The sequence below is a fragment of the Phodopus roborovskii genome, unplaced genomic scaffold (genome assembly GCF_943737965.1).
Source record: "Phodopus roborovskii unplaced genomic scaffold, PHOROB, whole genome shotgun sequence".
Lineage (NCBI taxonomy): Eukaryota > Metazoa > Chordata > Mammalia > Rodentia > Cricetidae > Phodopus > Phodopus roborovskii.
Genome location: NW_026126618.1, coordinates 4,273,175 through 4,296,323, shown reverse-complemented (window position 1 = coordinate 4,296,323; position 23,149 = coordinate 4,273,175). Strand labels below are relative to the sequence as shown.

At 41.4% G+C, this 23,149-nt stretch overlaps 1 protein-coding gene across 1 annotated transcript in view; it reads left to right on the top strand.

Moving 5' to 3' along the window:
• Cfap54 (cilia and flagella associated protein 54) overlaps positions 1–23,149 on the top strand; it is a 244,454-nt gene that overhangs the window by 176,804 nt on the left and 44,501 nt on the right. The window contains exons 58-62 of the mRNA XM_051206281.1: positions 194–299; positions 1,162–1,255; positions 5,972–6,070; positions 7,052–7,193; positions 22,195–22,368. Of these exons, the coding sequence (XP_051062238.1) occupies positions 194–299; positions 1,162–1,255; positions 5,972–6,070; positions 7,052–7,193; positions 22,195–22,368 (615 nt within the window). The remainder of the gene's footprint in view (positions 1–193; positions 300–1,161; positions 1,256–5,971; positions 6,071–7,051; positions 7,194–22,194; positions 22,369–23,149) is intronic.

Sequence of the window (23,149 nt, the reverse complement as noted above, 5' to 3'; positions counted from 1 at the left end):
AGCACTCCAGACATTCCTGGGGAGGAAAACTTTAACTCTTTTATCCTCAGTTTACATTTCACCAGGGCATGACAGACTGACAAATGGGTGACAGTCCAGCTTCCAGAGTCAGCAGAATGGAGTGTTTGCTCTTCTGTTATAAATGATAACAAACGGGAAACCATCTTTATGCATCTTTTTTTTCTTTTTGCAGGCAGAATAGAGCGTCAAATACTGAAGGAAGAGAAATCTCCAATTTCACAAGTAGAGAGTTTTTTCGAAGCTATTCAAATAAGCCTGAGAAACGATCAGAATTCGGGGTAATGGCAAGCCTTTCACTCTTGTAGAAGTACTGCGGTGTGGTCTGAGTCCTGTACACGGAAGATTCAAGAAAGGGATGGAAGAGAGACCTGGCTGTGGCAGGGGCTCATGCACTGGGCTTGTCCAGACCACAGCAGGCGTACTGTCCTGCTATCCAAGCTTAGTGCTTTTGGCTCTGACCTAGGCAAAGGTGGGATGCCTCCCATTTATCACAGTGGCATTCTAGGCTACAAAGTGCCTCTCACCTAGACCTACGTCTCCTGTCAATATCAAGACTGGGGAAGAAGCTACCACGGATGTTAATGAGTTAAGAAGGATTTATTTACATAGTCTCTGAAGCCATCCATGCCAGTAGTCTACTTAATTCTGCACAGAAATGGCCTCAGCATGGATGGGAAGCCACTGGTAGACACCAGCACTGACCCAAGAGTGTCAACTGGTACCTTTGATAGAACATATATAGATCTGACCATTACTGCTGTCTGTGGAGTTCTCTGTCTATTTCATTTTAATTATAATAGGAGAATAGACAGAGGCCTGGTTTTCAAACCTGGCTTCTTTTGCTATGAATTCTTTAGTGACTATTTCAGTGGAATATTCCAGAAAGGTCTTTGTTAAGCTTTGTAGCAGCCATAGCCTGGGATGTTGCTAGTTTAAGACCAAGTAGAATGCTGAGCTTTCTCAAGAGCTTCTCATTTCCAAGGAAGCTCCTACTAGCTGCAGCCTAAAGATACATAGGTTAGGAAAAGAACACTTGTTTGTCTGTTCTTACTGTTCATTCTCCAAGACACTGTTGGTGACAATTACAAAGAGATTGTACAAGAGGAAGGTGAAGCTAAATTCAGTGTCATATCATTTTAGGTTGATAAGAGATTCCTACCTAGAAATTGCTCTGGTGTATTTCTATCTGAAGAAGCCAAGGAAAAAAGTCTCGGCAACACCATCATCACTCAAGGTAGAAGCCTTTAACTGTTTGCAGTGATTCTGTGGGACTGAAATAATGAGGTCTTTTCCTATGTGACTTGCAGACATTAACTCATTACTTTGTAGACACACTTGTAAGTTGGGTGTCTCTTTGGAGACTTTAGGTGGAACTCTGGAAGTTGATTTCGTTACGGTGTTCCTGCCTGTTAAAATGATGTACATAGAATCCTAGTTATGTAAATACCCAGAGGCAATGAGTGGATAGGAATGGGCAGGAGACTATAGGAAACGGACACATTGTATTTTTGAAACTAATATGCCCTGTCAGTGTCATTCATATCTCACAGATGTATCAAGCACCTACTTTGATAGAGGCAATCTTCTAGAAGGTGATAAGTCAGTGCTGAGAGGAGCATAGTCCCTCTTAGCATCGAGCTGTTGGAGGGAGACAGACTGTGTGTCAGCAGACATGGAAAATCAGAAGGGAAGAAGCGAGGAAGAGGGGAAGAGAAGGGCCCATCATAGAGAGCCTTACAGTGTGAAATGATTTGGGTTGTTTAGATGGCAAGTGAAGGTGGTTGTATGGTGCTCTATCAACATGGTAAGTGAAGGAAGTGCTTCGGCATGATGTCACGATGGTAAATGAAGGTGGCACTTCGGTGTGATGTCACGGTGGGGGGTGTTGGATAAGGTGCGAGCTGTGCAGACTCAAGGAGGGTGCACCACCCAGCACAGTGCTTGAAAACATCTCCCCAAGGCTTGTTGAAGGCAGACAGTGACTTGTTACTTAGGGAGTGGGTTCGAGGTTCGGGGTTTCCAAGAGACACCCAGGTGTCACTCATGTGCGCGGGTGCACTGCAGTACCCAGCATCTTGACTGAGGAAGACCCAAATGGAAGAAATAAGTCAGACTGCTTCACATGACACGATTATCGTTGGATTGCGATGAACATCCGCATTATCTTTGCCGAATAATGACCATTGATTCTGCTAGGACATCTTTTCAGAAAACATTGGGATCAAATCTCTTCATTTAAAAAAAATTACATATTCTTTGTGGATTTCACATCATGCATCGTGATCCCACTCATCTCCCTTGAATTCATTTGCTGCCCTTGCAACCTCCCTCCCAAGGTATTTTTAATTTTTTTTGTTTTGAGATAAGGACTCTCTGTGTAGCCCTGGGTGTCCTGAAACTCTCCATGTAGACCAAGGTGGCCTCGAACTCACAGAGACTCACCTGCCTCTGCCTCCCAATGCTTGGATTAAAGGTGTGCGCCACTGCAACTGTTTCAAATATCTAATTTTTTTTGTATGTCATAAACATAATACGAAACTTTAGACAGATATTTGGTCAGTCAAACTATTTAATGTTTGCTGCCTTAGGTGGGAATCATCATTTAAATAAATCCAATGACTATAAGCTAGGAAAGGTCACTCTAGTAAGATAAAAACATTTATTACCAGTTAGAGAAAAACAAGTGTGTGGTTTCCATAGCGAACATTGCTATGTCGGAATGGGACGGCATGAGTGACATCACTTTCTGGGCCTGTCACAGAGATGTGCTTGTAATTATGAGTGTTAAGTAGGATTTGAAGGGGAAAAGTACTGTAATTTCATAACATCTGTATATCTCGACATAGCAAATATTTTAACAAGTTATAAAATTACCAGAGGCACAGAAAATAGCCCAAAACAAATAAAAACACTCATCCAGGCATATTGGGGCTGTTGAAATGTAACATTTGAAACTTGCCTTAATAGAAACAACACAAAACCCTTAAAAAAGAAAAAAACAAAACAAAACAAGCAAGTAGGAGTTGGGCCACTGAGCTGGTAAAGGCACTTGCCACTAAGCCTGATCCCTGTGACGCTCCTGGTAGAAGGAGAGAAACAACTAGAGAAAGTTGTCCTGGGACCTGCACATGTGCCCTATGGCATATACGTGCCCCTGAAACTAGAAAATAAAGTGTAAAACAAAATAAACCACAGTATCACTCCACTTCATGTGTCGAGGAAGCAGTGCAGTCGTAAGCTTGGTTCTCAACCTGATGTACCAGAGTGACTTTGGAAGCCTTGCTTCCCTACCTCTGACATGAAGATTGCTATACATACCTTTTAGTTTGGCTAGGAGCATAAGCAAAGTGTTGAACATGATGTATTCTGTACCACTAACTTTAAAAAATTTCAACACAGCGTGTATATTTTTCATTATGTATTTAGATGTAGTAGATTACCCAATAATTATTAGTTAAGTCTAACTGACCATTTTTGTGCATTTATTTATTCATTTATTATCCAAACATTTTTTTCCAAGGGCTTAATGTGGTACCAGGCATGCCCTTTACTTTCTCTACAGAGCCCAGAGTCTAGCAAGGGAAAGACACAATCGAACGGCACCTTGATGAGGATCGTAGACACAGTATGGCAAGGTGGAGATGCAGGACAAATGAGTTCCCTTTCATGGGAATACTACAGAAGTCTTCACAGATGAGAAAGTTTAGAAGAAGGAATGGAATTTCCAGGCAGTTAAATGAGGGAAAGTAGTTCAAAGAGAAAGACCAGTTGTGACAGCTCCTTTCATCTGTACATATACTAGGCACAGATCTCTTACTGGATGTATAATTTGCAAATATTCCCTCCCAGCTGGTGGCTTGTGGTGTTTAGAGACAAAGAAGTTTTAACTTTTGTGAAGTCCAGGATGAGTTCTTTCTGTTTTGGAGGCTGTGTTTTGAGTAGAGGGCTAAGATCTTTAGAGCCCATTGATCTTTGAATCACCTTTATGGGTGTTTCCATTCTCTGTCACTATAGCTTTTGGTAAGACTCAGGTTTCAGGGTGCATGTCCCCCAACACCACGATTCATCTTCAAAATTCTTTGCGTACTTGGAGACCTTCACATCTTCACACACATTTTCCAGTTTGCTTCCCAATTTAGACAAAAAAAAAAAAAAAAAAAAAAAAAAAGTGAATTGGATTTTTTGAGGAATTCTGTTGAAGTTACAGAACAGTCTGGTGACAGTTTGTCTTAACAATATTAAAACTTCAGGGACATAAATTATAGAATTTATTTGTAGAAATGAGATTGATTTGCACATATTGTTGAATTTTATATCCCATGCCCTCGCTGGCCATGTTTGTTGATTTTACTAGTGTGTGTGTGTGTGTGTGTGTGTGTGTGTGTGTGTGTGTGTACATGCATGTGTGTCCTAGGATTTTCTGTATACAGAATCACATCTCTTTACAAGTAAATATGTTTTTATGTTTTCATTTCCAATCATTCCCGAGCTTTCTCTTTTTTTCACCCTCTGGTCACATGGGCTGTACAATGTTGATACCTCCCCTTCTAAAATAGAAAACCCATCATGCTCTTTCTCCGGTAATTTTTAAAAGTCTATTTTGAGCCCAAATCCAGCCTCCTCAGTAATTAAAAGCCTCAATTAAAAGTGGAGTTTGTATCACTAATTACTTTCAACTTACTCTGGATTCTTCAAGTCATGGCTGTCAGTCTTTCTTCCAGACTTGCTGTAGGTAAACTGCTCATTGTTGCCCTAGAGCCCACATGATTCTTCACAGCCTTATCATGGGCAGAGCTGTACAGTTCAGATGCCCAATGGGAAAGTCTCTCCTGGTATCCTCTTGTCCAAACCTGTCCCTGTGTAGGCTGACCACATCAGACCATTGTACCCAGGGGCTTAACATCCCTGATATCCAGGACCTCATTTCTTCTCCATGAATGTTCTAGACAGAAGTAAATCATTGACATGCTTCAAGTTACTACTTATCTAATTCTACTGTTTAAGAATAAAGAAATAGTTAAAATGCATATCAAAAAATTGAAACATAGGGGTCTAATTACTTAATTAATTACTTAATTTTTTTTTCTCTTGTAGCCCTGGCTGTCCTGGAACTCACTCTGTAGACCAGAATGGCCTTGAACTCAGATATTTATATGCCTCTAACTCCACAGGGATTAAAGACCTGCACTACCATGCTTGGTCTAATTACTTAAATTTTTAAAAGCTGACTTAAAATTTATTTACTTATCATTAAAAGTATAAGTTACTGTATTTGCTGCATTTGATTTTTGTAGCATTAAACTTCTTGTGTTTGAAAACTGAATGCATGACTGTATATGTATGTGACAGTAAAAACTGTCCTTTGTGGTTTCTGGTCTACTCTTCTATAGAGTTATGAAATCCCTTTAGTATTTTTCTTAATAGTAATATAATATCAAAATCCACTGAGTCACTCAGTAGGCTGAAGCCTGAGAATCTTGAGTTTGGGACCTGAAGGGATTTGAGACCCATGTCAAAACAACAGAAAAACAGCAAATTTGAATATTCCCATTCCTGGTCTCTTTGCCTACAATACATTCATGGCATATAACCTCTATTAAAATTGAATTTGACATTAGTTAAAGAGATATTTTTATTAACTTATTACATAAATCATGTAAACTCATTATAGACAAATTAGGAAAAAATAATCCTTTTGAAGACTTGGTATAGTTTCTGTTTTTATAGAGAGTAATATAAGTGCAATTTTAAAAAGTTAAATCATACTTAGATACAAAATTTTAACCTACGGTTTTCTTTTTGATTTATTTTAAACATCTTATGCCAGTGAGATATTATCCTTCTTGAAGGCTGCATATTATTCCACCAACGTGTCATCTCGAAAAGATGATTTTTGTCAAGAAACATTGAGCTATCTTTATCCTAAAATGCTTTGTATTTACTATTTTAGCCTCTTGTCAAAAGGCATAGTTCTATTAAAGAACCAGTTGCAAATCGATTTGAGATGTTCAGCTCACTGGCCTGGATTGCAATACGAGCTGCTGCACAGGTCAGTGTGTGCATGTTGACTCTCCCTGTGTCCTCCATGGTTGACTCTTCCTGTGTCTTCCCTGTGTCCTCCATGGTTGACGATCCCTGTTGTCTTGTGGCCTCCATGGTTGACTCTCTCTGTTGTCTTGTGTCTTTCACTGTTGACGCACCCTGTTGGCTTTCCTGTGTCTTCCATCTATTAGCTACCATAGCAGCATGATGGATCTGTTTGAGAGAAAGGAAAAACTACACTTGGGGAGGATTTCTATCTGCCATGTCTGTTGAGAAACTTTACAAATGGTCTCTACACCTGTGTGGAATTTATACTCTCTAGTAGGCAGACACAAGTGTTTCCATTTTCCCTTAATGAAATGTTGGATATACATGTGCACCTATCCCACATTTTGGCAAAAGCATGTCACAGCTGGGTGATGGAGCTTATTTAAAGTGACTTATGCAGTAATTAAATTGTCAAAGCTAACCAATTGGCTTGACTGTGCTGCATACTGCACACATCAGGGATCACATGATTTTTTCATATGGTGATTTTTTTTCTTCCAATGTGTATCAGATATTATTTTATGAATTCATGTCCTCATGTTTATTGTCTCTGTCTGTATTGTTCTGCAGCAACAGAACAGCACACACTGGATAATTCATGTTAAACATGGATCTGTTACTGAACTAGTAGGTTCAAGGTCAAGGGCTAGCACCTGATCATGGCCTTCTTGCTTTATCATTGACTGACATAAGGTCGAAGGACAGAAACAGAACTCGAATGGAGAGACAGTGTTTCCTGTAAGAAGGAGCTTATCCTGGGACTACTCTGTCAGTCCACACTCCAGGCTAAGCTCTTGACCTAATCATCTCTTTAAATGTCCCCCCTCCTCCTGGTGCCACAGTGGGGATCACACTCCCAGAACATGAACTCAGAGGGGGCACAGCCAGCCCACAGCCTGTACTAACACAGGATATATGAATTCTAGTGTGTTCATTCTAGGTCAGTGAAGCTGTGCTAGCGATCAACCTCATGATTGGAAAGAAGAGTGCCAGGATTGACAAAGTTCATCAGATGGCATTGCAGAACATTCCTGAATTTGCCACTGTGGATCTTTTCTCCTCATATACAGACTACTTACTTGGTATGTTTGAATGTCTACAGAACTTGCCAGAATGTTCTCTGTGTAACTTTTTCTAGCATAACCATGTTTTGTTGTACGTCAAATGTTGACTAGATAGCTTTCTTCTGAGACTTTCTTCTTAAACCTTTATTGCTCTCATGCCTGGTAGACTTTTGCTATCTTGGGCTTCTGGGTCATTATCTACACGTCCATCTGGGATCTTGGCATCATACAGATGAGTTCACTAGAGACAAAGCCTGTGGCCCTGCACAGAGCAGTCTAGCAACCTGAACTGGTCCTACATTTCCAGCATGGTTACCTCTTCTTCTCAGTTCATCATTACTTCTGAATGATGTATCTACTTTACTCTACTCCTCTCTTTGTGGTCTTCACTTTAAGGGTACCACATAAGGCTTATCTAAGATGAACTAAGCATCTCTCAGTGACCTACAGCTAAGAACATCTCTGTTCTTCTGTGCCCTGCCTCAGGCTGCAGGTGTGGCTCAGACATGCCACTCACAGCAGACACGGGGCAAGAGCCAGGGGTCAGATCACACAGGCTTACTGAAGGCCTATCTTACCAACCCACCAAACTGCTCACAGCAGGGTTAAGTGTGAGCAAGGTAGGGACATGAGCTCTGCCTGGGGAAGGGGTGAGATGTTATTGGATAATAATCTACACCATCACTCACCAAGTGTCTAGAGGCTCCTGAGAAGAACTGTGAGCATCTGTATAGAATGGCAAGATAAGTTGTGGCCAGGATCAACGAATGATGTCAGCCACGAGTACACAACGGAGGATGGTATTCTGTAAAGCCGTTGATTATCAGTCACCCCAGTTGAGTTATTTTTGTCTTAGCTTAGCTGCTGTTGTGTTCTGTGGGCAGTTTCCTAGCACACATTCTGGGTGCCTTAGTCTCTGCTTTAGACCATTAACACTGCTCTACTATTTTAACTATGGAACTGCTCGGGTGTAAAGTATAATCTACTTTTCATTTTACCTTGCATAAAGAATATTAATCTTGCCCTCCAGTCTTTTCCTGGCAGGATGATAATTAATGCATGTTGATGACTTCGCTCATTTCTGTATTTGGGTTGGAAGGAAGTTCTAAATTCCCACCTGATTTCCACAAATACACAGATGGCCATGAAGTTCATATTAAAATGACTTGCTAAAGGGGAAAAAAAAGAATCTCTCAACAACAACAAATAAAACTTGTTTGATTTCCTACTCATTAGCATAAATTAGCATCCAGAAGAAAACCTCGGTAATCTAGCTTTAAACAATATTAGTATTCATCTACGCATGAGGTGGTGATGAACAATATTTATCGTTTTGTGTGCAGAAAGCAGTGCCAGATAGTCCTTTGTCTGCGTCCCTTCCTTCCCCCTCCTTTGCTGTGCTATTTGAAATCCAGAGTCTTAGGCTTGCTAAGACAGAGCTATACCCCAAGTCCTGCACCAGATGCTTAATGCTTATATCCGTCAGAGAGGAGTCATGGAACAAACACAGCCCGGAAGAGGTCTTCCCACCCATGAGCCTCTTCCATGGGCAGTTAGAACAGGCAGACACACTGAAATATAGAAACCTATCTTTTAGAAAACCATACTAATGAAAGAGGGATCAACACACCAGTGGATAAAGGGATAACTTTTATGGAAAGTTGATAGCAATCAGGATGGTGTAAGAGTTCTCTGGGAGCATTCTTTTCTCCTGGGAATAGTGGATTATAGGATAGATGCAAATCAGTACCAGCTGGAAAGGGAATCAGATGTTCTTGACAAAGCAATTTAATAACAGCCACCTGTGGAAGTTGGACTCCAGAGTTCCTTGCCAGGTCCCAAGAGCAATGATAGCCATTCATGAGATATAGAAAAATCCCAGCAGAATGCTTGGTCCCATTTGTTGAATATTTTGCACATTGTCTCATAGATCCCCAAAAGGATGGTACCAGCAATGTGCAACCATCTTTAGATTCGGCATGAGAACATTTATTAGATGCTAACTTGGCAGTTATGTTCAAATATACACAATCTTCTAGTCTTGATTTTCTTGTGGTCTTAAAATTAATTCAACAGGGATAAAAATATTAAATTCTGTAAGACACTTTAAATTAAAAGTACCATTTCGGATTAGTGGTCCCAGATGCAGCCTCTCACAGCTAAATACACGAGATAAAAAAGCTACAACTGCAGGCCAGTTGAAGAACTGTGTCAGGACTGCAGAGGCCTGTGGGGCAGAGGCCTGTTGGTGCATTCTGTATGCTTCACCCCTGAAACACAGCTGCTCTTCCTGCCTGAAGGAACGGGACCAGAGATGAACTCAACATCAGCTAAGGGATTCCCTTCCTCTACAACTATCACATCCCCTCATTCCTCCATGGCACAATTAGTAACAAAGGGAGTGACACATTTCTCACCCAAATCCTGGACAGTTATATCCTTTACCAATGGGGCAGAGATTTGCCTGTCCTAGAATAGTGGAGGTGTGTGTGTGTGTGTGTGTGTGTGTGTGTGTGTGTATGTGTGTCCATCTATGTAATGTATCACTAGAAGCAATTACTGAGACATCATGAGAACCAATTGCAATGAAGCAGGGCTTTTCTGGTCCAGTGTCTACAAGAGTCCAGAGTTCCACCGAAGAGATCTCTCCTTGATCACTTAAATTTGGGAAGGAACCCAGAGATTTCAGTGGTTAAAGAGATTGCTCTACAAGTGTGAGGCCCAGTGGGTGGGTCCCCAATACCCACATAAACACTGGGTGTCTATGGTGATGAACTTGTCATCCCAGCACTTTGGAAGTAGATATGGGATCTTCAGATAGATAACTGGCCACGTAGACTATATGGACAGACTAGCCAAATCAGCAAGCTCTGAGTCTCAGTAAATAAAATGGCCAGCTACTAAAGACATACAACATTCACCTTTGTCTTTCACCAACATCACCTTTGTCTTCATATTCAGACGCGCATCTGTGAACATCCAAACATGCATGCTCACCATATATACGTACATCCACACTCAAAAAAGGCCAAGAAGAGACAGTGTCATGGGTACTAGTCAGCTGTCTACACTATCAGCTTTTAGGTAGTAAATATTATACTAAATAGAATCCCAATAGAAAACAAGGGAGATGATGCTTGGGAGACAGCAATGGGATGTCATCCTCCTGAAGATGGACAGGAAGTGGTGCCTGTCAGAGACTCAGAGAAAACAGGGTTACATACCCTGTTCTCACCTTTTAGTCAGAAAAAGATTTTGTACAAAGAAAGAAAATTTATCTGGTCTTAATTTCCCTTTGTGATATTAACTATCACAATGTTAGTCATACATCTACATACAATTAGAATAGTCAAAATCTAAATTTACGTTCATTAGTATAAAAATTGTGCTGGATTTTAGAAAACCATTTTACAGTAGTATACAATAGATTAGGAAACAAAAATATTAAATAAAAATGTTATGATTTAAGGAGAGACCTTACTATTGGTCGAATTAATATTTTAGGAAAACTAATTATAAAGATATTTCTCATAAGTGATAAATATCAACCGAAAAGTAACCATTGACAATGAAAGATTAAATTGTTATAGATTAATTTTTGTTCTAATACAAGAAAATAAATTTGAAAAGTGTATAAAACTGCCTGGAAAAGTATATTACTCAAAAAATTTTTATAAAGGTAAAACAATTAGGTCTATTACTATGGAGGTAATGAAGCTATGTTAGAAATTAAAACTGAAAGTTGGAGTTTGTTAATTTGAGAAGACTATCAATCAGCCTACCACAAGTTAGCAGAAATAACTTACTACAAATTTATTTAGTATCTGGTCTTCTAAAATTAGTTGAACTCTCTAATCTTCTGGTATCAATCTGCACCAATGTAATGTTTTCACTGAAGTAAAGAAAATCCAGCCTCGAGTAGATTTCAGTTAGGAAATGCTGAGTATTTTCAGGGCCTCTTCAAATAATTGTATTCTCTTTTGCGCCCAAAGCAGTGCGGGTGGAGTGGTGTTTTCGGGAGGAGGGCAGTTGATTCTGGGATGTTGTATGAAACTATGTCATTGACCTCTTTGTTCCCTTCTACAGTGCACTGAAGGGTATCCATCCACCTAGACGTCCATGCGGACCTCTGCCTCATGTGTGATTGTAATACCTTCTACAGTGCACTGAAGGGTATCCATCCACCTAGACGTCCATGCGGACCTCTGCCTCATGTGTGATTGTAATACCGTGTATTATCTCATTGATCTCGCTCCTTGGTCTCGCCCTTAGTCCTTGCTATCTCTGTTGACAGAATGGAGAGGATGTGTGGGACACAGTGAGCGAGGAAGGTAGTTTGAGTTTACCACAAGATAACGAGGACACTCTAGAGCAGTGATTCTCAGCCTACCTAGTGCTGCAACCCTTTCATACAGTCCCTCATGTCGTGGTGACCCCCACGCTGCTCCCTCATTACTGTAATCTTGCTACTGTTAGGAATCATAGTGTAAATAGCTGTGTTTTTTGATGTTCTTAGGTGACCCTTGTGAAAGGGTCATTCAACTCCACAGGTTGAGAACCATTGCTGTAAGGGGCGAGTAGGCAGTGGCTGAGGGACCACTGTGGAGGAACAATATCAACTGGTGAGTGTGGACAGTGGCCACACAGTGTCAGCCTGCAGTTTTAGGCAGGGTGTATCTATTCCTACAGCTTCTGGAACAAATAGCTTACACCAGGCGCTTTTCTGTCCAGGTGATTGACAGGTCCATGTGGACGAACTCCAGTCCTTGCTACATAATAATGGGGTATTTCCTCGAAGGGTTTTCTTACGAAGGTTTAACTGGAGAGGGATGAATTCAGTGGCCAGTTCCGAGGGTTTTGATGACCACAAAAGATGAAAGCAAGGATGAGGAGCCCTTTCAAATAGGAGTTAACTGCTTTCAAATAGGAGCCAACTGTTGGCTCTTTGGGTCCTTCCTGCAGGTTTTAATTAGTGCCTATAGTTCTAGGCAGGGTTCATCTGTTCCTAAAGCTTCTGGAGCAGATAGCTTTCATGAGGGCCTCTGCCATCTGGGAACAGATCTGAATTTAGAAAAGGATGCCATGAAGAACACCAGAGCCGGCGAGAACCTCAGGGGACTTAATGATTGCTGCTTGGATTTCGCTTCTAGGTAAGGCGAATCCTCCTTCCCTACCAAGCTTTTTAACAGGTAAATTTAGGGCCTGAGTGGCATGTTTTATCTCCCAGAGGATTAAGGTCTCCAAGAGCAATGAAGATGGTGTCTAATTCCTAGAGGCCCTGTTATTGAATATGTGTTGGAGGAAATAAAGGTGCACTATTGCAGTGTGGATTTGTAGGGGATTGGTGTTGGCTTGGGCCCCAGGTTTTGTTAATAGGCCTCTGCCCAGTAAAGGGCAAGGACAGTAAGACACCACCAGGAAAGTTTTGGCAAAGTACTTCACAGACAGCCGGAAGCTGGAGCGAAGACACTGGGTCTCAATGATGCCCATAACCTAACAAGGATCTTTCTAAGTGACTCTGCTACTTGATTGCTGGGCCAGTGGTCTGAACAGGACCCCTCCCTCCAGGAAAGCTAACTCAGGGACTTTAAGAAATACTATAAAGCATACCTAAAAATGTCACTGACTCGGTGGCCTGTCTTATTACCATCCCCTGTCATCCAGGAGTGCTCTCCTCTGCAGTGGGCGATGGCTTTTGCCTGTCCTCCCCCTTGAGAATGCTCCACTCTACTTTGAGAAACCCTCCATCTGTGTTCTATACTGTATTCTCTGTGTGCTTCTGAATTCTTTCAACAGACAGAGGGTGTCGAGAGCAGCTCAGGGTTCTGGTGACAACTTAAGCATTTGGAAAACATTAGTTCCTGCAGTGACGGGAACATCTAAACACTGGTCTGTTTCCTCGGCCAAACCCTGTAAACGTGAAAACGCTACCGCCATTCATCTCGGAGAAAGCTAAGTCCTGGAAAACCCTTAGTGGTGTGTGTGAACTTTGCCAAATTCAGGGTTTCTACTTCAAACATTAGATATTGATCACATATATTTCCCTTGATGCCCAGAGGATGGGCATCTTCCGTTTTACAGATGCTTGCCACCTACCTGTGCCTGGTCGCCTTATAGCTTGTCAGTTATTCTTTCAAGTTAAGTGGTGTCCTCTGGAGCTGGGGGGAGGGCACATGCAGCTGCCACTCTGCAACAGCCTTGTGCCTGCACACGCAGTAGAGGGGCCTACATGCTCTCCATGTCTTCACACAGAATATGAAGTAAGAAGAGTGGCTGGCTAATAGCCTTAATGACTTGTCCTGCTTCATCAAGCTGGGATGACTAAATGAAACTGGCATTTTAATTAATTTGTTGCACATGAAGAACACAAGGACAGCGAGGCAGCGCGTTGTCCCCCTCCCTCGCTCCCCATTAAGGCGCAGCTCACTGCTTCCCGGTGCCATCCTTGCAAATGGCAGCATACTCCATCATCAGCTGTTAGGTTGGGAACACAGTTCATTGCTCTGAGCTCTTGCTCTCTTGCCGACATTGGCATGAAGAGAGTTCTTGTCAGAGGTTTCTGTGCTGATATTATTAGACAAGCACAAACTCAACCTCAGATGAACATTGGTAAATGGAAGCCGTGTGTCATGCTGATGTGTGATTCTACCGCAGAGGCAGGAAGGGGTTGTTTCTCAGCTCTGTCTTTGTACAGTGTCATGGTTAGGTTGACGGAGCTTTCACCCAGGGACAATGACTGCAAACAGGACTTGCAGATCCGTAGACCTCAGGGTGAGCATTGGGGAGTCACTGTGCGACGCTGTATGTGTCTAGGTTTGGGGTGCATGTCAGTGGCCAGTGAAATACAACTCACTCTACATCAGTGGTTCTTACCCTGTAGGTCAAGACCTCTTTGGAGAGGGCAACCCTCCTTCTCCTAAAATACTTACCCTGCAGTTCATAACAGTAGCAAGGTCACAGTTATGAAGTAGCAAAGAGAATAATATCATGGTTGGGAGTCACCAAAGATGAGGGGCTGATTAAAGGGTTGGGAACCACTGCTGTATATGAAATGCCACTGGCTTTCCGTTTCTGACTTTGAAAAGTTGTGTCATAGTTTTGGATTATCGTATTACCTTTACATTTTTAATTCATTTTTTAAATACAGTGAATTTGCCTGGCCCCTCAGCCTTGCCCTTCCTCTTCAGTTTGTGTCTGGGACTTACAGCTCAATGTCACCCTCGGCCTCCTTGTCTGTCTGTGCTCTCTGTTCGATGGCATCTGCTTTGGGAAAGACTCTCCACATTTTGTGGTTTGAGATTTCCTCTTTTCCTTGATTTATTCCAAATTGAACCGGGTTGTTGGTATTTGTTTTCTTTGTTGTTTGTTGGTTTGTAAAAGAGGAGGCCGTGCTGATGTCTAGTGTCAAAGTCATCAAACCGATTTATGGACAAAAAAAAAATCTTACTGTGTGAGAACATAAACATAAAACAGAACACAAATTGTGAGAACTCAGGTTGTTTGTCACAGAAGAAATGCCATGTAACTATCACTGATCAAGGTGTGGACCAATGCCGGTGCCCCGGAAGTCCACCTGGTGACCCCTCCTGGCCACTGCTCACCCTGCTGCTGCCCTCTAACCTCTAACACAAGTCTGGCCAGCTGTAGGATTCTGTGCAAATGAACCAGTATCACTATTGTAGCTGGCGTCTTTTGTTCAGTGCTGACTGTGAGAGTCAGCCATGGTTGCTATAATAGCACTGTTGATTATCCACAGGTAAACCCTGAAGACTGCTGGGAAAGAGCCTGCTCTGAATGCTCTGTATCATCTTGTGGATACAGGTGATCATGACATACATACATACATACATACATACATACATACATACATGCATACATACGTACATCAAGGGAGGGGATTGCTGCCCCAGAGGGCTTATGTGCATCTCTACGAGGTCTCCATGACATTTTACTTTGTAATGTATGATGCTGAACATGCTGTATTCTGTATTGTTTATTGGCTGTGGCACACTCTTTGCAGGACTCCTCTTATTCAAGAACCATCTGCATTTTTTCCTTGGGAGCTTTCTTTCCATCTAAGAGAGCTGCAGACGCCTTATATATATATGGATGTGGACATTTTGCTGATTGTACATCTTGCAATTATCTTTTCCCATTCTGTTTGTCTTTTGATTTTATTTAACTTTAGGTTTACTTTCTATTATTGTGCAGGGTCTTGTTGTGTAGCTCAGATTTGTCTTTAACTCCCCCTGCCTGTGTTCTGGGAGCATGGGCATGTGCCTTAATACCCAGGTGTTTCCTGTTGTGGTTTGCATATTTGATATTTGATCATACAAATATTTTCTTACATATAAAATCATAAAGATGTCTTCTAGTGCCCCTGTCTTTCTTTAATCGCTCACATTTACATGTACGTTTCACTATGCGACTACCTATACTGCATCTGTGTAAAGTAGATTGGAAGTTTGGTGGTCTCAAGAACACTGCCAGGAGACATGAGTTAATGCAAGGCCGCAGTTGGGATAATTATGAAGTTAGAAGACCTTAAGAATATGGTGAAATGAAACTGTTATCTCTCAGGGAGGAAAAACTATTCGGAGATTAAAGATTCAAGGTCCAATGAAGAAGTCATGGCATGATTTCGTGGCTGGTGCAAATTAAAACAATCCTTTTGATCTGCATGCTAAAAGCTTTATTTTGTATGGCTTGCGGGATTCTGACATTAAGTCTTCATGAAAGAAATTTGGTCGTATTGAACTAAGCAGTCCTAATCCTAATCCGAATGTAAATATTATTTTTGAGGTGGGGTATTATATATCCAGGGGTGACTTTGCATTCCTGCCGCTCCTGGCTCCACGTTCCAAGAACAGGAATCATAGGAGCACCACCACACTCAACAAATATTCTTTATTGATTTTCATCTTAGAGATGAAATGAGTAAAGGTTATGAATACAGATGAAAGCATAAAAGTTGTGAAGTTCGAAAAAAGAAATCTCAGAAGGGGGCAAAGGGGCAGATGCTGTTAGGCTGTAAAGTAAGATAGCCAGAGATATCATCCGTATCGGATGCAACTAGAGAGCTTGTGGAATATGGGTGTAGGGTAGGAGAACCGGATGGGGTGATGCACCACTGCAGTTATGAAGGATGGAGAGGAGTGGCCTCTGAGCTAATGTTGCAGGAAGCTACTCAATGCATTCTTCAAAACTGACAATTAAGGAAAACTGCTAGAAAACAAAATAGTTGTCAGTGCTGGAACTAAACACTAGAAGAGGTTAAAGTACAAGTGGATAAAAATACTTGCCTTTGCAGAGAGACTTTTATTTTTGATCACGTACATGCCTGACTAGTGAAAATAAGCAGCGTGTTGAAAGATACATGGTGCCAGATTGGATTACTTCCAGAAATGCAAATGTAATTCAGAATTAGAAAAATCTATTAAAGCCAATCGCTACATTAGTAGATGAAAAGAGAAAAATAATCATCATCTCAAACACACACAGAAAATCCAATAAAGTTAAACTATCATCCATGACTCTAACACTGAGTTAATGGACATTTCCTTCATTAAAAAAAAAAAAAAAAAAAAAGAACTAAGGGGCTGGCGTGATGGCTCAGCAGTTAAGCACGTTCACTGCTCCTTCAGGGGACCTGAGTTCAATTCCCAGTGCCCAAGCCTGGCAGCCCACAGACACCCGTAACTCCAGCACCCGGGCATCCGACGACATTGGCACCTGTGTACACACACACACACACACACACACACACACACACACACACACACACACAATTGAACATACAACAAAATAATAGGGTTCTGAGTGGGGAAAAAATTCCTCATAGCACGCATCCCCTGGGTCTGAATGCTAAGCTCTTCCACTCTCCCCTCCAGAAGCAGGAGTGAATGAATGCAATGCTTATCATGACTTCAGAATTGCCCTGGACATCTACCTTGCGTAGCACATAGGAGGGAAGGAAGTAATAGTGAAGTGTTGTTAGCCATGGATAATTCCCACATACAGGGCCCCAAGCTGTGGACTAGAAGGTACATCTCGCAGGGTTGCTTCATGCAAGAGGCTGTTTCTTACCTAAAACTCTGTTCTATGTCCTTATGCCCTTAACAGTCAGGAAAATGTAAACTAAAACTGCTTTGAGATTTCATCCAACCCCAGCCACAATGACTAAGGCCAAGAAAACAACTGGCAGCAAATGCTGGTCAGGGTGTGTGGGGGGGGGGGCGGGAAAGGGTAACACTAATTCACTGTAGGATTGCAAACTGGTGCAGCTGCTGGAGATCAGTGTAGGAACCATTGTAAAGGCTAAAAGGATATCTTCCAAATGAGCCAGCGCTACCACCGGACATCTTGCTGCAGAGGACACGTTCCTTGCCATTCTGTTCACAATAGCTAGGAAATGGAATCAGCCTACCTAGCCATCGTAATGGCTGGCTAGTGAAAATGCCATATATACACACACAGTGGAATTTTAATTGACTGTAAAGAAAAATGAACCTTGTAGGGAAATGAATGGATCTGGAAAACATTGTATGATTTAGGTAACTGAGAGACAGACAACACACATGATTTAGCTGCAGAAGCCAAGAAAGCAGAGAGGTACCAAGGGGAAGGTGCATAAAAGGGGCTCCAGAGAGGGAGACAGGAACTATAAACGAGGAAAGAGGAAAAATGGGAGGGGTTAATTGGAGATGGGGAAGGAGGTTAACAGAGCACGAGGAAACAAGAGATTACACTACGTAAGGAGGTTTGAAAAGCCACAGGGAAGCATACGTTTACTTAGGAAAATAAACTTATTTAAAGGAATATTGTGTTTGTGTGTGAATGTGTATATACAAATGTATATTAAATGTAATTCACATATTTGTGACACACATATACATATATACATAGCTTAATGAAAGTTATGCTATTAATGAGCCATAGTCTGTCTGTCTATAAAGAACCCCAGTGCCAGGCAAGAGATGTCTTTCTTTGAGTCAGGGTTGGGGTCCAATATACCATCTCCCCCCCTCCCTCCCCCAGTAAAAACATAGGCTATTGCTATTGCCTTCGGTTGTCTCCCGGAACTTGAGGATAGGGTCCTATTGCTGAAGATCCCATAGCTTAGGCCACTGGCTCGATGAATCAAGATGTTGCTGACCTGCAAGGCTCCTCCCTGAGAACTAGCTCCCATAGTTTTGGAAGGTGGTCCCAGCCACTGTAAATCCTGTGAACCACCACAGCAACTGGCCTGGCAGAATGGCTCCAATGATGTAATGGTGGCACTTACATCTCAGTGGTAACCGACAGTTGGTCTTATTGGACTTAAGACCTTCTGTATAGAAGGGAACTTTAAGTCTAGGCAAGAATCCATGGCTTAAGAACATGTAACACCCCAGAAGAAAACCTAAGTTTTTCCTAAGTCAATGTAGCTTCCAACTGTATTCTAAGTGCAATTTATCCATAGGAAAGAGTTAAGTCACACACACCATCAATGACTCTTCCTTTTGCAGTAGACATAGGCTACTACTACTGCAACTGGCCCAAAAGTGGACAGTAAGTTGCCTTGGGGTACCTAGCCCCAGTTGGCATATCCACAACACATCCTTTACACCCAAGGCTCAGGCAGAATTGGGGAAGAGGGAAAGAAGGTCTGATGCTGCTGCAAGATAGTATCTCTTGGACATAAGGAAGCCAAATCCATTAAATATGGCAGCCTGAACAAGTCCTGTAAAATGACCACACTGGTGAATATGCCAATGTGTATGGAGGAGAATTTCATAAAGCCCCATCCCTATATGAGGAGTTACAGGCAATCAATGGCTGCTGAGTGGAGGTAGAGGGAGGGGAAGAATTTGTTTTCTCTAGGGACAAGCACTCTGATAGGTTATCCAATCCTAAATCGTCAGCCTGAAAGACTTGTACAAAAAGACAACACTAATCAGAGCCAATAGTTTGTGTGTGTATAATAATTAATAGAATCATGAATTGGAGGAGCAAAGCGTGGAGACAGGGAGGAGTTGGATGGAGAGAGGGAAGGGTAGAGATGTTCATAAAGTGAACTCTTATATGAAATTCTCAAAGAAATGTGAAAGGTTTTATTTCTATAGATTTTGGAGACAATGCCTCCTTTTTTTGTTTTTGGTGTTATGTTTGTTTGTTTGTTTTTTTCAAGACAGGGTTTCTCTGTGTAACAGCCCTGGCAGTCCTAGAACTTTTGCTATAGACCAGGTTGGTCTCAAACTCACAGAGGTCTGACTTCCTCTGTCTCCCAAATGCCGGTATTAAAGGTGTGTACCACCAAACCCAGCAAGATAATACTTCTTAAAAAGTTAAATTACTAGCAATTAACAAAAGTTATTAATAAAGAGCTCATCAAAAGCTATTGACAAACACAGAGATCTTCTTATCTTTCTGGCTGATGGGACACACTCCTGTAAGTCTTTTTTAAAGATGGCATGTAAACTTAATGAAGCTTTAGTAACAAGTTTAACAAGTTTTATTTTGTGGTTGTCGATAAACATTGAAAAAGTTACACAAATATGACATTTTTAAAAGTACCAGAAAATGAACCACTAAATCTATTTCCCAGTAATTAGTACACTTAAGTATCAAATAGTATATACTCAAATATTTGTGGCAGTCTTGTTTAAAACAGCAAAAGACAGGGGCTGGGTGATGGTTCTGTACTTGAAGGCACTAACATGGCAGCTCACAACCGCCTGTAACTCCATTTACAGGGAATTCAACTCTCTGGGCCTACATGCATACCAGGCATTCACATGGTGCACATACTACATACAAAATAACACTCATTCACACAAAATAAAAATGAGTAAAAATTTGAAAACCAAAGATATGATCAGAAAGAACTCTCATGTCTGTAAACAATAGAGTAGGTAAATATATTATGTTTATTTAATAGAATACTATGAAACAATGAAAAGAGTCAATGAACTACACCTATGAACAGCTTGGCTAAAACGTGAAAGTATAATGGACTCCAGACTGACAGCTGGGGAACTTGCATAAGACTGAAACACGGCCCCTGAACGTGGGTGTCAGTTGGGGGGGGGTGTTGGGCAGTCTATGTGAGCTCTGGCAGTGGAACCAGAATTTATCCCTAGTGCACGAATGGGCTTTGGGAGCCCATTCCCTATGGAGGATACTCTCTTAGCCTAGATACACTGGAGAGGCCCTAGGTCCTGCCCCAAATGATGTGATAGACTTTGATGATGCCCCATGGGAAGTCTCACCCTCTCTGAGGGGAGGATGAGGGGTGGGATGCGGAGATGGTGCGGGGGAATGGGAGGATGGGAAGGGGAGGGAACTGGGATTGGTATGTAAAATAAGATCATAAATTTTATTCAAACAAGGGTTTCCAAAATACTATAAAAAATATATGATAACAATTGTATGGTTCCTAGTACAAAAGTTTGGTTGATGGTTATTTGTCGCTGATGGCTTCAGACAGAGACAAGGAAATTTAAGGACCGGTTTGTTTTTTGTTTTGTTTGTTTGTTTGTTTTACATGGTACTTTAAAAGCATGAGAAGTGTTCTGCTTTCTAAGGTGGATGGTGTTAGGTAGTTAGACAACCAGAGTAACCTCACTCCCTGGTAACAAAAATTTCACGGGAATGCGTTTTGTTAGTCAAGGAAACAAGCCTAGACCATTACCCACAGAGGACCCCACTCAGCACTCAGCTCCATTTCCTCTGTCCCCAGAGACAATTGCTATTCCCTGACCAACTACCGTATGTAACCGTTGTTTGTACATTAGCGACACGAGGCATTGCCCTTGGATTTACATCAGTGGTACCAAACTACTTTTCTCACATCAAGTCTGCATGTTAGCTCATTATTAATTTACAGTACCTCCCCATCAGCACTCTTACTGTGCCCAGGCATTTTCAAGGTCTCACACTAGTGATCAGCACTTTTGAGACATGGCCTGAACCACTATATTGCAGTTTCTTCTTTATGGATGGATCTGGTTCACTCTGATTCCTCTCCACGTCCACGATGTCAGATGAGTAAATTGTCTTCTGTTTGACAACTTCCTTTTTCTATTGCAAAACTACCAGGCACATCTTTGAGCAGGACTCTGTGTGCACACGCAAGTGTCTTCATTTTCCATGTTGTTACATCCTGCCATATTTTTTTGCACTTACACAAGGAAACACATACACACACTCCATTTTCTTCAAGTCACCACTAACACTCACTGTAGTCAGATATACAGGGTCACTTCCCAAGGGAAAGAAAAGGGTATTTCATTTTGAATTTGTATTTCCACAATTTTGTTTTTCTCATTTAAGCCTTACTGGTTGCTTGTTGAAATTCTTTGCACACCTTTTCTATGAGCTGCTTGATGAAATTAGGCTATTCTGGCTTTTTGAAAATTGTTTTTTTACAAAGGCTTTATATGTGTTGCATAAAATGAAGCAGTGTTGTGGTTATAGCTCACAGGCAAAATGCTTGCTTATCAGGTATAAGACCTTAGGTTCAATTCCCAGAACAATCAATCAATCAATCAATCAATCAATCAATCAATCAATCAAGTTGGGGATTGGACAGATCTCCTAGCAGTTAGGAATGCTTGGTCCTCTTACAAAGGACCTGGGTTCAGTTTCCAGCATGCACATGCTGGCTCACAACTACCCAAAACTCCAGTTCCAGAGGATTTGACACCTTCTCTTGGTCTTTGTGTATACCAGGCATGTGCATGGTCCACATACATGCATGCAAAACACTCATAGATACAGAATAAAAATATTCCTTATTTTTAAGGAAACAGTAGCAATGAATGTGCTGAATATCTTCCCTCAGTCTTTTTCTTTTAACATTATGTTTGGTACCTTTGTGATCTACAATTACTTTAAAACATTGAACATATGCTTGTGTTACAATCTTTCCTTTGTGAGTTGTGTTCTCTACCTCTGCCGCAGACCCTGTGCATAGATTTCTTCCAAGGAAAGCATAGCATTGTATTATTATTATCGTTGTTATTGTTTTTACTTTCAGAAAACTACCAAGTTACTTTCCAGACTTGCAGTTCAGTTTTGCACCAAAATGACGATATTTATGACTGCATAGATGCTAAAAGGAAGGCTCATACCAAAGTGGATATTACATGGATCCTTCTCATTCGCTACTATATACATCTACAGAGAATTAACAACATGAGCAAGCTGCTAGGTGAGGCTTTATGTGTTGAAATAAGGTGGGGGTATTACATTCCTTTTCCTACTTAGGTCACATTTCTAACTTAGAGTATAAAGTTGTTTTGACATCTTTCTGATGTCAAAAGCTATCATCCTCCTACATGATCATAAGATTTATTTTATATTTCAGGGATTTGAACCTAGAATGCAGGGAGCTCCAGCTAGAATAATATTTCAGTGTTACTGGTGTCTGTGGAAATTCCACATATCTTATTTCATATATTTTAAAACAGCATGACAGAGAGGGCTCTGGTGGCTTCCCAAGATTGCAAAAGTGGTCCATAGAGCCAAACAGTCAAAAACCAGGGACTACAGAGTTGACAGGTTACAAATGAATAAGGCAGAATTTTACTTTAGGGTGTGTTCCAGTATTAGCATGTAAAAGAGATGCAATGTATGATTTGGATAGGATAAGGATATTTAATTATAACTTTAAAAATCACTACTTGTCTTAGTTTGGGTTGTACTGCTGTAATAATATACCAAAACCAAAGGAATCTGAGGAGGAAAGGGTTTATGCTTACCTTACAATTCTCAGGACACAGGCAGAAACTCAAGGCAGGAATTGATGCAGAGGTCATGGAGGATGCTGCTTACTGGCTTGCTCCCTGTGTGTTTGCTCAGCCTGCTTTCTTATCACACCCAGGACTTCCAGCTCAGGAGGGGCCCCACCCACCGGGAGCTGGGCCCTTCAACATCTGCCATAAGTTAAGAAAATATCACACAGGCTTGCCCATAGGCCAGTCTAGCGGGGG